At 41.9% G+C, this 13,492-nt stretch overlaps 2 protein-coding genes across 2 annotated transcripts; both read left to right on the top strand.

Annotated features, from left to right (window-relative positions):
• The first annotated feature begins 986 nt into the window (after positions 1-986).
• LOC124232066 (protocadherin gamma-A6-like) lies at positions 987-8,582 on the top strand. Its single transcript, XM_046649041.1, has 2 exons — positions 987-3,800; positions 8,498-8,582. Exons 1-2 carry the CDS (start codon positions 1,377-1,379, stop codon positions 8,519-8,521), a joined length of 2,448 nt encoding a protein of 815 aa, XP_046504997.1. The 5' UTR covers positions 987-1,376; the 3' UTR covers positions 8,522-8,582.
• A 392-nt stretch (positions 8,583-8,974) lies between these two features.
• Positions 8,975-11,519, top strand: LOC124232065 (protocadherin gamma-A7-like). The gene has a single exon (XM_046649040.1). It carries the CDS (start codon positions 9,013-9,015, stop codon positions 11,470-11,472), a length of 2,460 nt encoding a protein of 819 aa, XP_046504996.1. The 5' UTR covers positions 8,975-9,012; the 3' UTR covers positions 11,473-11,519.
• Positions 11,520-13,492: the final 1,973 nt, after the last annotated feature.

Genomic DNA, 13,492 nt, shown 5'->3' with positions numbered 1-13,492 from the left:
TGCGACGCTCCTCCAGCCCCGCCGCCTGGGGCTGCTTTCAGCCTGGTGTCTGCTCCAAGACTGAACCTGAAGTGCTCCCCAACTTTAGCCAAGGGACTTTGCCCTATTCCTACAATCTATGTGCTGCCTCCCATTCCTCAAAGACTGAGTTTAAATTTCTCAATATAAAGCCTGAAAATGCTCCAGCACAAGATCTTCTGTGTAATGAAACCTCCTGGTTTGAAAGTACCATTAATGACAATTCCCAAATGACTTCTAATTCAGTCAATTTGCAACAGGTGAGTTACTTCAAAACTCTTTCCTCCCTTGAGTATGAATAGGTTTCAATTCATTATCTTAGAGGGAAAAAGTATACAGGCCAAAAATGCCCTGATTTTATTGGTTTTTATTGACTTTTTCTGGGTATAGAATGGAGGGGTGTTAAAAATTCTTTGATCGCTTACCTATGTTGCAGTTGTTCTTTTATAGAAAGTCATGTTGTGATGGTCTTGAAATTTTTTAATCCTAAAGGAAATATACCCTGAAACATTTTTAATACATTAGTATGTCACACTCTCATTGTGAGACATATTACCTATATATAATTAAGCGCAAATCTAGACAATTAAGTGATTTACTTGCTTTCAATGCAGTCAATCCTAAACTATTACATATAATATAAATATAAAAATGTTTTCATTGTAGCCTATATATTTTCACTTCTTTTGCATGTTTTTAAAAGTATACACAAATACTTACTAAATTAGGGCAGTTCTTTATATGTTAATAAAAATAATCACATCTAACTATGGTGACACTTGTAACTGGCACTAGGTGGATTGGTTCCAAATATATGGGTGATTGGTGCCCTTGTTGAAAATAGGACAAATATAAATGATGATGAAGTGTGATAATTCAAGATTCACAGAAAAGTGTAATATTATTTCTGTTATCCAAGGCCCTAAAAGATATTGTCACAAAAATGAATGGTAAATCCCAGGGGACATATAAAATTATTCAAAACACCTCTTTTATTCTTCCAAATGCTTCTCATTCTTGGGGAGAGAAATATTATGTGTGTTATCTATGCAGATTTAGCAGAAATAAGATCCTACGTATGATGGTTTCACAAAACAGTGCAATATTAAGTTAGGACTCTAAGCGTCGCTGTTCACTAACCCGGGTAAGAAAAGCAATGAGAACTCGAGTTTGATCCTCCAAGCACAAAGCAGACTAGACACGAAAGCTCTCCAGCTGCGCAGAAATTCTGACCTAAAATGCTTCGCATCTTATCTCTGCTTGTTTATGGACCTTGACTTCTAATTCTGAGAAGCCCCAAAGTGATGCGAACTTGTTCCCCCTATTCACAATCCAGGTAAGTCCATAACAAGCGAATAATGGCGGCGCTGCAAAGGCGCCAGCACCGCCGCGGGTTAGTCGTGCTCTTCATGCTCCTGGAGACGTTGTCGGGGGCCGGGGCTGGACCGATCCGTTACTCCATTCCTGAGGAGCTGAACAAAGGCTCCTTCGTAGGCAACATTGCCAAGGATCTCGGGCTGGAGCCCCGGGAGCTAGCGGAGCGCGGACTCCGCATTGTCTCCAGAGATAGGACGCAGCTTTTCGCTCTGAATCCGCGAAGCGGCAGCTTGATCACCGCTGACAGGATAGACCGGGAGGAGCTTTGCGCTCAGAGCGCGCGGTGCCTGGTGAGTTTTAACATCCTCCTTGAGGATAAACTGAATCTTTATCCCATAGAAGTGGAAATAATGGACATTAATGACAATACACCCCGATTCTTAAGGGAAGAATTGGAAGTGAAAATTTCCGAAAACGCAGCCCCATCCTCTCGTTTTCCACTAATGGAGGTCTATGACCCAGATGTGGGAATGAACTCTCTTCAGGGCTTCGAGCTCAGCGGGAATAGTCACTTCTCAGTGAATGTGCTGAGCAAAGCCGATGGGCCCAAATATCCGGAGCTGGTGCTGGAACATGCCCTGGACCGGGAAAGAGAGGCCATTCACCACCTGGTCCTTACTGCCATGGATGGCGGTGACCCTGTCCGCTCAAGCATGGCACGAATTCTGGTGACTGTCCTAGATGCGAATGACAATCCTCCAGTGTTTACTCAGCCTATTTACCGTGTGAGTGTTCCTGAAAATCTGCCAGTAGGTACGCCAGTGTTGTCGGTAAATGCCACCGACCAGGATGAAGGAATCTACGCAGAAATAACATATTCCTTCGTGAGGATAACAGAAAAGATCTCCAAGATTTTCTGCTTGAATGCTTTGACTGGAGAAATATCAACTTCCGCAAATCTAGACTATGAGGACTCGAGCTTATATGAGCTGGATGTTGAAGCCCGGGATGGGCCAGGTCTACAAGACAGAGCAAAAGTCTTAGTAACTATCTTGGATGTGAACGATAATGTACCGGAAGTGGTAGTAACATCTGGAAGCAGATCAGTTGCTGAAAGTGTGCCTCCAGGAACAGTAATCGCTCTTTTTCAAGTATATGATCGAGATTCAGGGCTGAATGGCCTGGTAACATGTTCCGTCTCGGGAAATCTGCCATTTGAATTGGAAAAATCAGTAGACAATTATTATCGACTAGTGACCAATATAGAACTAGATCGAGAACAAGTACCCTTGTACAACATCACTGTGACAGCCACAGACAAAGGAATGCCACCTCTGTCTACAGAAATGCTCATCTCCCTAGATGTGGCAGATACCAACGACAACCCACCGGCCTTTCCCCACTCCTCCTACTCTGTCTATGTCCCTGAGAACAACCCCAGAGGTGCCTCCATCTTCTCTCTGACTGCACACGACCCCGACAGTGATGAGAATGCACGGGTCACCTACTCACTGCCTGAAGACACCATCCAGGGTGCGCCTCTATCCTCCTATGTCTCCATCAACTCTGACACAGGCATCCTGTATGCACTGCACTCCTTCGACTATGAACAGTTCCGTGATCTGCAACTGAGAGTGATTGCACATGACGGTGGGGACCCACCACTCAGCAGCAACGTGTCACTGAGCATATTCGTGCTTGACCAGAATGACAACCCACCAGAGATCCTGTACCCCTCACTCCCCACTGACGGTTCCACAGGCGTGGAGCTGGCACCTCGCTCTGCAGAGCCTGGCTACCTGGTGACGAAAGTGGTGGCAGTGGACAGAGACTCAGGCCAGAACGCCTGGCTGTCCTACCGCCTGCTCAAGGCCAGTGAGCCAGGGCTTTTCACCGTGGGGCTGCACACGGGTGAGGTGCGCACGGCACGGGCCCTTCTGGACAGAGACGCACTCAAGCAGAGCCTGGTGGTGGCCATCCAGGACCATGGCCAGCCCCCCCTCTCAGCCACTGTGACTCTCACCGTGGCTGTGGCTGACAGCATCCCAGATGTCCTGGCTGATCTGGGCAGCCTAGAGGTCCAGAACAACTCTGATGCCTCAGGCCTCACGCTGTACTTGGTGGTGGCAGTGGCTGTAGTCTCCTGCGTCTTCCTTGCCTTTGTCATTGTGTTGCTAGCGCTCAGACTGCGGCGCTGGCACACGTCACGCCTGCTCCAGGCTTCAGGAGGCGCGTTGGTGGGCGTGCCCGCCTCGCACTTCGTGGGCGTGGACGGGGTGCGCGCTTTCCTGCAGACCTATTCCCACGAGGTCTCCCTCACCGCGGACTCGCGGAAGAGTCACCTGATCTTCCCCCAGCCCAACTACGCGGACACGCTTCTCAGCCAGGAGAGCTGTGAGAAAAGCGAGCCTCTTCTGACTCAGGAAGATTCAGGTTTTTGTAAAGAGGGAGACTCCCTTGTTCAGGTGAGGTTTGATTCTTTTATTGGTTTTAAAGTTCTCTTTGATCAGTGCTTAGTTTTCTCAGTCTTTTCAGTGAATAGTAATTTTAAGAAGGTTTTTCTTTTATATCAATAGAATTCTATTAAAGCTTAGTTTTCTTGAATTTTACAAAAATGAATCTTGATCACATATGCCCTAGATTTTCTTTACTTTTCTCCTCTTGGCAAGCTCTTTGTCCCTTAGGTTGCGTACATCTCATTTCTTAGGTTTCTTATTTTTTCTATTATGTGACATTTCTGAAACTCTTTTTCTAATGTGAAAAAAACTGAATTGCAGCCTCTGTTAGAAAATATCAAGATCTTATTTTTTTCCCCAATGTTAATTACTAGCAAGTGTTTTCTAAAATGGTGGAGATCTGCGAGAGAGATTTCCCCCCTTTCTTACTTAGGAATCAAAAATTACTTTTATAAAAGATGAGAGTAATTGTTGATGTCTGTACCAGGGAAGACATGATATTTGGTATTACAAGACCTGAATAATATTCCTGGAATTATCTGGTATTCGTCTCGAACCAGTCACAATATCTATAGTCTTCAAATTTAAATTGAAGTCTGGCCCTGGTGGTCTAGTGGTTAAGTTCAATGCACTCCACTTCAGTGGCCTGGGTTTGGTTCCCTGATACAGACCTACACCACTTGTCTGTCAGTGGCCTTCTGTGGTGCCAGCTCACATACAAAAAGAGGAAGATGATCAGTGGATGTTAGCTCAGGGTGAATCTTCCTCAGCAAAAGAAAAAAACAGACTTGTCTTATCTATCTCACACAAATTCTGGAAAACAAAAATAATTTTATAAAAATTTTTTCAGGGGCCCGCCCAATGGCCAAGTAGTTAAGTTCACATGCTCCACTTTGGTGGCCCAGGGTTTCACTGGTTTGGATCCTGGGCACAGACATGGTGCCTCTCATCAGGCCACACTGAGGTGGCGTCCCACATAGCACAGCCAGAAGGAGCTACAGCTAGAATATACATCTATGTACCAGGGGACTTTGGGGAGAAGAAGGAGAAGGAGAAAAAGAAGATTGGCAACAGATGTTAGCTCAGGCGCCAATCTTCAAAAGAAAATGTTTTTTCAAACTATAAAGCACTATAGTGAAGAAATATTTGTTGACATAACCATTATTATAATTATTGGATTGTTAACAAATAAATATAAGCACCTGATGCTGTATCCCTACTACGATGTCTTCTGCAATGTTTGCCTAATAGTATTTAAAAATGAAAATGAATTTTAAAGTATGCTCATTAGTGTCTGTGCCTACAGGATATGTCTCTAAAGATAGACGACTGCCTAGTGAATGGGAAAATGAAGGTTAATAGTGTTCAAATAAGAATTTTTGAAATTTAGCATATTTAACCCAGATTAAATAAGGTTTCTGTGATGTAGGAACTCTATTCAAATATTTATGAAAAGAGGGTTGTAATTTAGAAGAATGATTAGCCGAATTCATCCTGGCCCAAAGGTGTGAATGAAACTATGGTTTGTTAGTTGAAAAAAAGCAAAGTTTTGATTTGCCAAAGTTGTTCCAACAGAAAATGGATTCCTAAGGAGGTAGGAGATTCTATTATTGGCACTCTTCAAAAGTAACTTGATGGCCCTGGAATTAATGGAATACAGAGAATAATATAATTTGATGAGTTGTTGAACTACATGATACCCAAGATCTTTCCCAGTCCTGAGCTGGAGGATTCTATGACCTCATAAGACAGTGGATTGACTACTTTTGCATCTAAATTTAGTATGCATGTGTAAAATAAATAATTGAGAAGGTATCTTGAAAATGAATGAGAACCTCCTCTGTAACCTCAAATGGTCAGTCTTCATTAAGATAATATTGAGTCGACATCTTTACATTAGCTACTAAGGGTAATACGTGTTTTTCTAAATCAATATTGTGGTATTTACATTTCAGCAATTATTACAGAATTATTTCTTTTAAGATTCCAAGTGTATATGACTAAGAGATTCTAATCATACACATTTTCAAATCTTATTTGTTTTGACATTTTCATATAATTCTTTCATGGTTTTAATCAGAATTTAATAGTAAATAACAATTCTAAAGAACTTGAATCTTTGGTATTGGTCCTGGGAGTCAGATGGCCTCTTATACAAATATTATTTGTTTCCTACACTCTGAGAGTCTGAGTGCTATTTTATTATATCACCAATTCTGGATGATTTAAACTACATCTTGAACTTCCATTGTTATAAGCAAAACTCATGGATAGTAGACTGGTTTATTTTATTCTCTTATCTGGTTACCTGTGACCATTTCATTTAGACAAATAAAATATTTCACTGACAGAAAATCTATCAGATACTACTCCCACAATAGTCATTCATTTATGTGGGCTGACCAAGTGTTCAATCCTGGCAATCATGGACATTTGCTAAATTCTGACTAAATGAGGCTCTTTACATAACATACAGATCATCATTAATAAGATAGGCAGTTAATAAGATTGTTAATAAGTTAATAAGATAGGAGATTTTGAGCATATAGTGAATTTTGGAGCATTAGGGAAAAATCTACCAAATTATTAGGCTATTTTATCATCTGTGAAAAACCACCCATTTCTGATCAAACGTCTGTTAAGGTGGTAGTTGTCAAAGGGGAAGGAGTAAAATCTCAGGGAGAATCATTGTTAAATACCTACATCTTTGCCTGGGAAGGAAAACCTAAACAGAACTCCAAACAAATGTTCTTCAATAGAAAAAAGTTCCATAAAGAAAGGTGAGAGGATAATAACTTAATGCCTGGGAAGTCAAGTGGACTTTACGTAGAATTTTTTTTATGCAAGTAAACGAAAGAAGGTCAAGATTCTTCCCAATAACTCAATCAATAATAACATACTCCCTTTAAAGCTATAAAATTATTCCAATTTTCTATAGTACTTTTATGTTATATTTAAACATATCTTGGTGGCCTAGTAGAGTTCTTTAATATTTAATTTTGTGTTGTAGAATAACTTAGAAAACTTGATTACTAGAGATAATGCAGCCATTTACTCCTGAAAGTATGCTTTATGTTCAGAGTATGTCTATAATCTCATTTATCTAGATCTTATTTATTTAGCTCCAAAGAAGATACTCAAAAGTAATAAGTTAATTCACACATTTTAATAGTAGAATAAGAAACAAACATGAGGGCCGGCCCTTGGCCAAGAGGTTAAAGTTTTGCACCTTCTGATTTGATGGCCCAGGTTCATGGGTTCGGATCCAGGTGTGGACCTACTCCACTCATCAGCCATGCTGTGGAGCATCCCACATACAAAATGGAGGAAGATTGGCACAGATATAGCTCAGAACTAATCTTCCTCAAGCAAAAAAATAAATAGAGGAAGACTGGCAATGGATGTTAGCTCAAGGCAAATCTTCCTCACCAAAAAAAAAAAAAAAAGAGAAACAAATGTGAGATGTTTTGAAGTACCAGACAGGAAAAGATCACAACATTGGGAGCCGTAATACCAAGACATGAAAATTTTGTTTGAAATGTCTCCAAGTACTCATGATCTTTAATGACCATACATTTTGCTTACATCAACAAGAAGTTCAAAATTACTAGTAAACAAATAGTATTTAACTCATGTTTATGGAATTAACTTGTGATACACGTATTGGTTCATTTGAACAAAAAATTCTTTTATCTACTTGGTGAAAGCAAACATGGCTATGAATTATTTTGATAGATTGAAATAGCATTTCGTTCAAAGTATTCCTTATATTTTGGAGCAAGACCATCAGAAAGCAGAAATAGATTAGTTAGGAACTTCTTACCAACTAAGCTGTTTTTCAGTGTTCCTTCTGGTTCCTTTTCTGCTAGCTACTCCCTCAGGACTTAAAATAATTTATGAAGCAAGGCTATTTCTTGCCAAGTCTTCATTTCCGAATAGGTCACTCTCTTTTCTCCTGCAACTATGTGGAAGGAACTTTTTGTTTTATTTCTGCTGGCTGAGGGTAACCCCAGATCCATCAACAATTGAGTTTTACTTCATTAACATCAACAGAGAAATGAGTACCTCTGAGGACCCTTTCAGGACAGTCCTGCTCAAAGGCAGTCTAGAGACTCAGCTTTTCTCCATTATTCTCGAATAGGGTAGGATGATTATTTTAATTGCATAATGAAAAGAAGCAGTCAAGCCAACATCCATTTTCTCATGAATCCACAGCCAGTAGAATCTCAGAAAATTTCTGCCTTCTGTACAAAATGAGTTGCTTCTGTAGCTGATTGTTGCTGTGTGGCTTGTCACCTCATCTCTACTGGCACGTAAAGCATCAACAAAGGCCAATAATGATTCCCTTTTGTCTTCTCAGAAGACTGGGAGTGAGGATATTTGTATTCCGGCATTGGTTCTACTGCAGTTTGGTCAAGGACAAGGCAATTCCTTCTCATTTTTTAAATCATTAAAATGAAGTTATTGGGCAAATCATCTCTAAGGTTTCATCCAATCAAAAACTTTATTGAATTACCTCTACACATTTTAAAGAAAATTTTGACTCTCTAAGTCTTACATGGTGGTGTCTAGAACATAGTACGTGTTCATTATTATGGAATTAATTTAAATTTATTATACTTTGATGTAAACAATTTCTATATAACATCTTTCTCATGTATACACACATCTTTTTAAAACAAATCATACTTTTTAACCTGCAACAGCTGATTTTTCTCTATGTGCGATAAAATGTGAGGCAATGCCCAAGAGTCATTTCAAAGTTGCGATGCAAAGCAGAGAATTTAAAAACAATTATCTGGGATTAATAAACACCCATCCATGAACATTGTTGCATTAATTCATAGTTTTCTAAAATGGGTTTTTAAATTATATCAGAGGTATATGGATTGAAGAAATATAAACGGAAGAATTTTGAAAAATAAAACTTTCTGAAAAATCAGTTATTTTGCTTCAATATGGTGCAGTAACTTAGTAAGGACTCTGAGCGCCGCTGTTCACCAACCAGGGAAGAAATTGTGCAAAAGATCCGCCAGAACCATCGAGCTTTTACAGCACAAAGAAACGCCAAACTCTCTCCCAAGCTGCATCAAACTCAGGCCTCTATTCTGCTGGATTTGGGACTCCTTTTCCGAATACAGAGGGCTTGACTTGGACACACTGGCCTCCAGAAGCACAGCGGGAGATAGCCCAGCGTCTAAACAAGATCGGCAGGACAACAATGGCGGCTCGGCAGAGGGACGGGGACTACAGAGGATTCTTCCTGCTCTCCATCCTCCTGGGGACCTGGAAAGAAGCTTGGACGGGACATATTCTCTACTCCGTGCTGGAGGAGACAGACAAAGGGTCTTTTGTGGGTAATATCGCCACGGATCTGGGGCTGCAGCCCCAGGAACTGGCGGGGCGTGGAGTCCGCATCGTCTCCAGAGGTAGGACGCTGCTCTTTGCTCTGAACCCGCGAAGCGGCAGCTTGGTCACCGCGGGCAGAATAGACCGGGAGGAGCTCTGCGCTCAGAGCGCGCGGTGTTTGGTGAACTTGAACATTCTGATGGAAGATAAAATGAATCTTTACCCTATACAGGTGGAAATAATGGATGTTAATGACAACGCTCCTAGATTCTTGACAGAAGAAATGAATGTAAAAATAGTGGAGAATACAGCTCCTGGCGTGCGGTTTCCGTTAAATGAAGCTAGGGATCCGGATGTGGGCACGAACTCCCTCCAGAGCTACCAGCTCAACCCCAATCGCCACTTCTCCCTGGTTGTGCAAACTGGAGACGATGGAACTAAATATCCCGAATTAGTGCTGGACCGGGTGCTGGACCGGGAGGAAGAGGCGGTTCACCACCTCCTCCTCACAGCCTCTGACGGCGGCAGCCCTCCCCGATCAGGCACCGCCCGCATCCGAGTGACAGTGGTGGACGTTAATGATCACGCACCAGTCTTCTTTTTGCCTCAGTACCAAGTAACTGTCCCTGAAAATGTGCCGGTGGGCACAAGACTGCTAGCTGTAAACGCCACCGACCTGGACGAGGGAGTCAATGGGGAAGTGACATATTCTTTTCGGAAAATAACTCAGAAAATTCTACAGATGTTCCAACTGAATTCCCATACAGGAGAATTATCAACTTTAGAAGGTCTAGATTATGAAGACTCCGGCTACTATGAAATGGAAGTTCAGGCTCAGGACGGTCCTGGTAGTATGACAAGGGCTAAAGTACTGATCACAATTTTAGATGTGAATGACAATGCTCCAGAAGTAACTGTCACATCTGTAAGCAGCTCAATCCCTGAAGACACTCCTCCTGGAACTGTAATTGCTCTTTTCTACCTTCAAGACCGAGATTCCGGAAAGAATGGCGAGGTGACCTGCACTATTTCAGAAAATCTGCCTTTTAAATTAGAAAGATCAATAGACAATTATTATAGATTGGTGACAGCTGAAAACCTAGACCGGGAAAAACTCTCTGTGTATAACATCACGCTGAAAGCCACAGATGGAGGGACCCCACCCTTGTCCACGGAAACTCACATCTTGGTGAATGTGGCAGACACCAATGACAACCCACCTGCCTTCCCCCACTCTTCCTACTCTGTCTACATCCCTGAGAACAACCCCAGAGGTGCCTCCATCTTCTCCGTGACTGCGCACGACCCCGATGGCGATGAGAACGCACATGTCACTTACTCCCTGTCAGAAGACACTCTCCAGGATGTGTCCATTTCCTCCTACGTCTCCATCAATTCTGACACTGGCATCCTGTATGCATTGCATTCCTTTGACTATGAGCAGTTCCGTGACCTGCAATTGAGAGTGACTGCCCATGACAGTGGGGACCCACCACTCAGCAGCAATATGTCACTGAGCATATTCGTGCTTGACCAGAATGACAACCCACCAGAGATCCTGTACCCCTCACTTCCCACAGACGGTTCCACTGGTGTCGAGCTGGCACCCCGCTCTGCAGAGCCTGGCTACCTGGTGACGAAAGTGGTGGCAGTGGACAGAGACTCAGGCCAGAACGCCTGGCTGTCCTACCGCCTGCTCAAGGCCAGCGAGCCAGGGCTCTTCACAGTGGGGTTGCACACGGGAGAGGTGCGCACAGCGCGGGCCCTTCTGGACAGAGATGCACTCAAGCAGAGCCTGGTGGTAGTGGTCCAGGACCACGGCCAGCCCCCACTCTCAGCCACTGTGACTCTCACCGTGGCTGTGGCTGACAGCATCCCTGATGTGCTGGCTGACCTGGGCAGCATCAGGACCCCTGCCAACTCTGATGATTCAGATCTCACACTGTACCTGGTGATGGCAGTGGCAGCAGTCTCCTGCATCTTCCTCGCCTTTGTCATAGTGCTGCTGGCACTCAGACTGCGGCGCTGGCACAAGTCTCGCCTGCTCCAGGCTTCAGGAAGCGGGTTGGGGGGAGTGCCCGCCTCACACTTTGTGGGCGTGGATGGAGTGCGTGCTTTCCTGCAGACCTATTCCCACGAGGTCTCCCTCACTGAGGACTCGCGGAAGAGTCACCTGATCTTCCCCCAGCCCAACTACGCGGACACGCTCCTCAGCCAGGAGAGCTGTGAGAAAAAGGATCCCTTCTTAACATCCATAGATTTTCAGCAATGTACGGATGAAGCCCAAAGTATTCAGGTGCGTTCAGTCTTTCATTTATCTTTATATTGTTGAGGATTTATATTTTGTGTAAATTTCTTTATCGTTTTGTGAAACAGGTGTTTTGAAGATAGGGTGAAAAAACTTTAAAGAGGTAAAGCAAGTTTAACGTTTCTTTCAGTGGCAATACTTTAACATGGAACACTTATTGACATAGGTTCTGGTATCACTTCCATAGTGAAAGCCTAGGGACAGGATTGTGAATAAGTGGACTATCACATTTGATACCTCTCACCTATTTTCCACTTGGTGTTCTTAATTTGTGTATTTTATAAATGAGAATGAATTGTTATGTCTTTCTCATTGCACTAGGCTAACAAGAAGAAAATATACCTCACCCTACTTCTCAGGATTCTCTTTAGATCAGATTTATAAAAGGTGCTTCAAGATTTTGTTTGTGTGAAGACTTTTTCCGTGTCCTGCTTCTGCCTCTATGTACCTCAGCTTGGTAGCCTTGAAAATCTCAGTGGCTTCCCAACCTACTTAAAGCATAATAGTATATTAAAGTCAGATCCTAGTGGAAGGTCATGCTGATGCCTAAAGAATGAAATGGGTGACTCAAGCCTTACTAAGATCTATGTCAATGACAGTCATGGAGTCTAAAGCCACACTATAGGTCATTGTCCAAAACCAATAAAATATGACATCCAATAAAATGTCATTTCAAGTGTTGTAAGTGGCATTTTTGAAATAGGCAATTAAATGTTTTGACACAAAATTCCTATCTGCTGTTTTAGTGGTACAGCCATGTGAAGTGTGTCTGTGGGCTCTTCAAGTGGGATACTGAGGATGCTGGCTTTATGAAACAATCATTTCATATACTCAAGTCCTAGACCAGTAGTCTACTTAACTCATTGGATCTGCTGAAAAATTCGGTTAGAAATAACCAAACTATTATTAACTACTTCTCTACCCTTTGTGTGACATTTCAGTAAAGCCCAACACATCAATTGATTAGCATCTGGAAGAAGTTGATGACAAGATAATCTTGTTTACTGGGACCATTGACAGTTAATTAAAACAGCGTTTTTCCTAGCATAGTGTTGTATTTGGTGGTATTTTGGATATAAAGGGCTGTGCAACAGTGCGGGAGTATATTTCATATATTCTGCAGTGTTCAGATGTACAATCACTGGGGGAGGAGACAATGTTACTGACACTTTGTGAGACAGAAATGTGGTTGTCAGGTATTTCAAAAAAGAAAATCTCCTGACCAAATTTATTAGATGCTTTAAAATATTTTTAAACAAAGGGGAGAAATCATTACTAAACTCAATGAGATGTTGCAGGTAAGCTTTGTAGGGACTGTTTCCTTCAGTTGAGGTTGTTATGGGATATTACATAAGTGCAGAAGAGCCAGTGCCTCAGCGCAGTGGGTGGCAGTGAGTGACTCTGTAGTGCAAAGCAAAATATTATCCCCCTGGTAACTTTGAAGACTGGTGCTACATTTTGTAACGAAAATAATTGTGCAATGAGAAGGAGAGGGATAGGCTTACTTTTTTCTGGCTACGTCATTTCATTAACTGAGATATTGGAAGTGAAAATCAGGTAACGTTACCATAAAGAAATCACTGAAACTATTTTGGAAGAAAGACTAAAGTTTGGAAGTATTAATTGTACCCTTTTAAAGACATAATTTCAGCATTACTGGTGCTTTCTGAAAAAATAGAAATGAATCAGCATAAAGTTATCCAAAAAATAAAAACAAGAAAAAAAGGAACAAAGAAAGAGGGATAAACTTTATCCAATATGTTGCTAATTAATGAGTATTCAAAATTACTATACTCTGAGATCGTTTAGGCCACGTTTGTGTTATAGTCATCTTTCTATTACAAGTGCAGATTTGAAGATTGGGAAATGATTATGTCAACAGAGAGATGTGTATGTATTAAATATACGTGATTTCTCTAAAAACATGGGAAGTTGGGATAAGGACGCTTCTAATAGTACAAATTAAATGTTACTAAGTATATAGACGTATAAAAATGGCTCGTTCAGTTAGGCACGCTATTGTGACTATCCTAGCTGGTAAAAC

The sequence above is a fragment of the Equus quagga genome, unplaced genomic scaffold (genome assembly GCF_021613505.1).
Source record: "Equus quagga isolate Etosha38 unplaced genomic scaffold, UCLA_HA_Equagga_1.0 HiC_scaffold_1997_RagTag, whole genome shotgun sequence".
NCBI lineage: Eukaryota > Metazoa > Chordata > Mammalia > Perissodactyla > Equidae > Equus > Equus quagga.
The sequence above is the reverse complement of the archived record's forward strand: the minus strand, read 5'-3'. Positions and strand labels throughout refer to the sequence as shown.

Coding starts and splice junctions, on each gene's coding strand:
- LOC124232066 (XM_046649041.1), top strand. CDS start 1,377: ATGGCGGCGCTGCAAAGGCGCCAGCACCGCCGCGGGTTAGTCGTGCTC. Junction 3,801..8,497: donor AGGGAGACTCCCTTGTTCAG/GTGAGGTTTGAT, acceptor AACCTGCAACAG/CTGATTTTTCTCTATGTGCG.
- LOC124232065 (XM_046649040.1), top strand. CDS start 9,013: ATGGCGGCTCGGCAGAGGGACGGGGACTACAGAGGATTCTTCCTGCTC.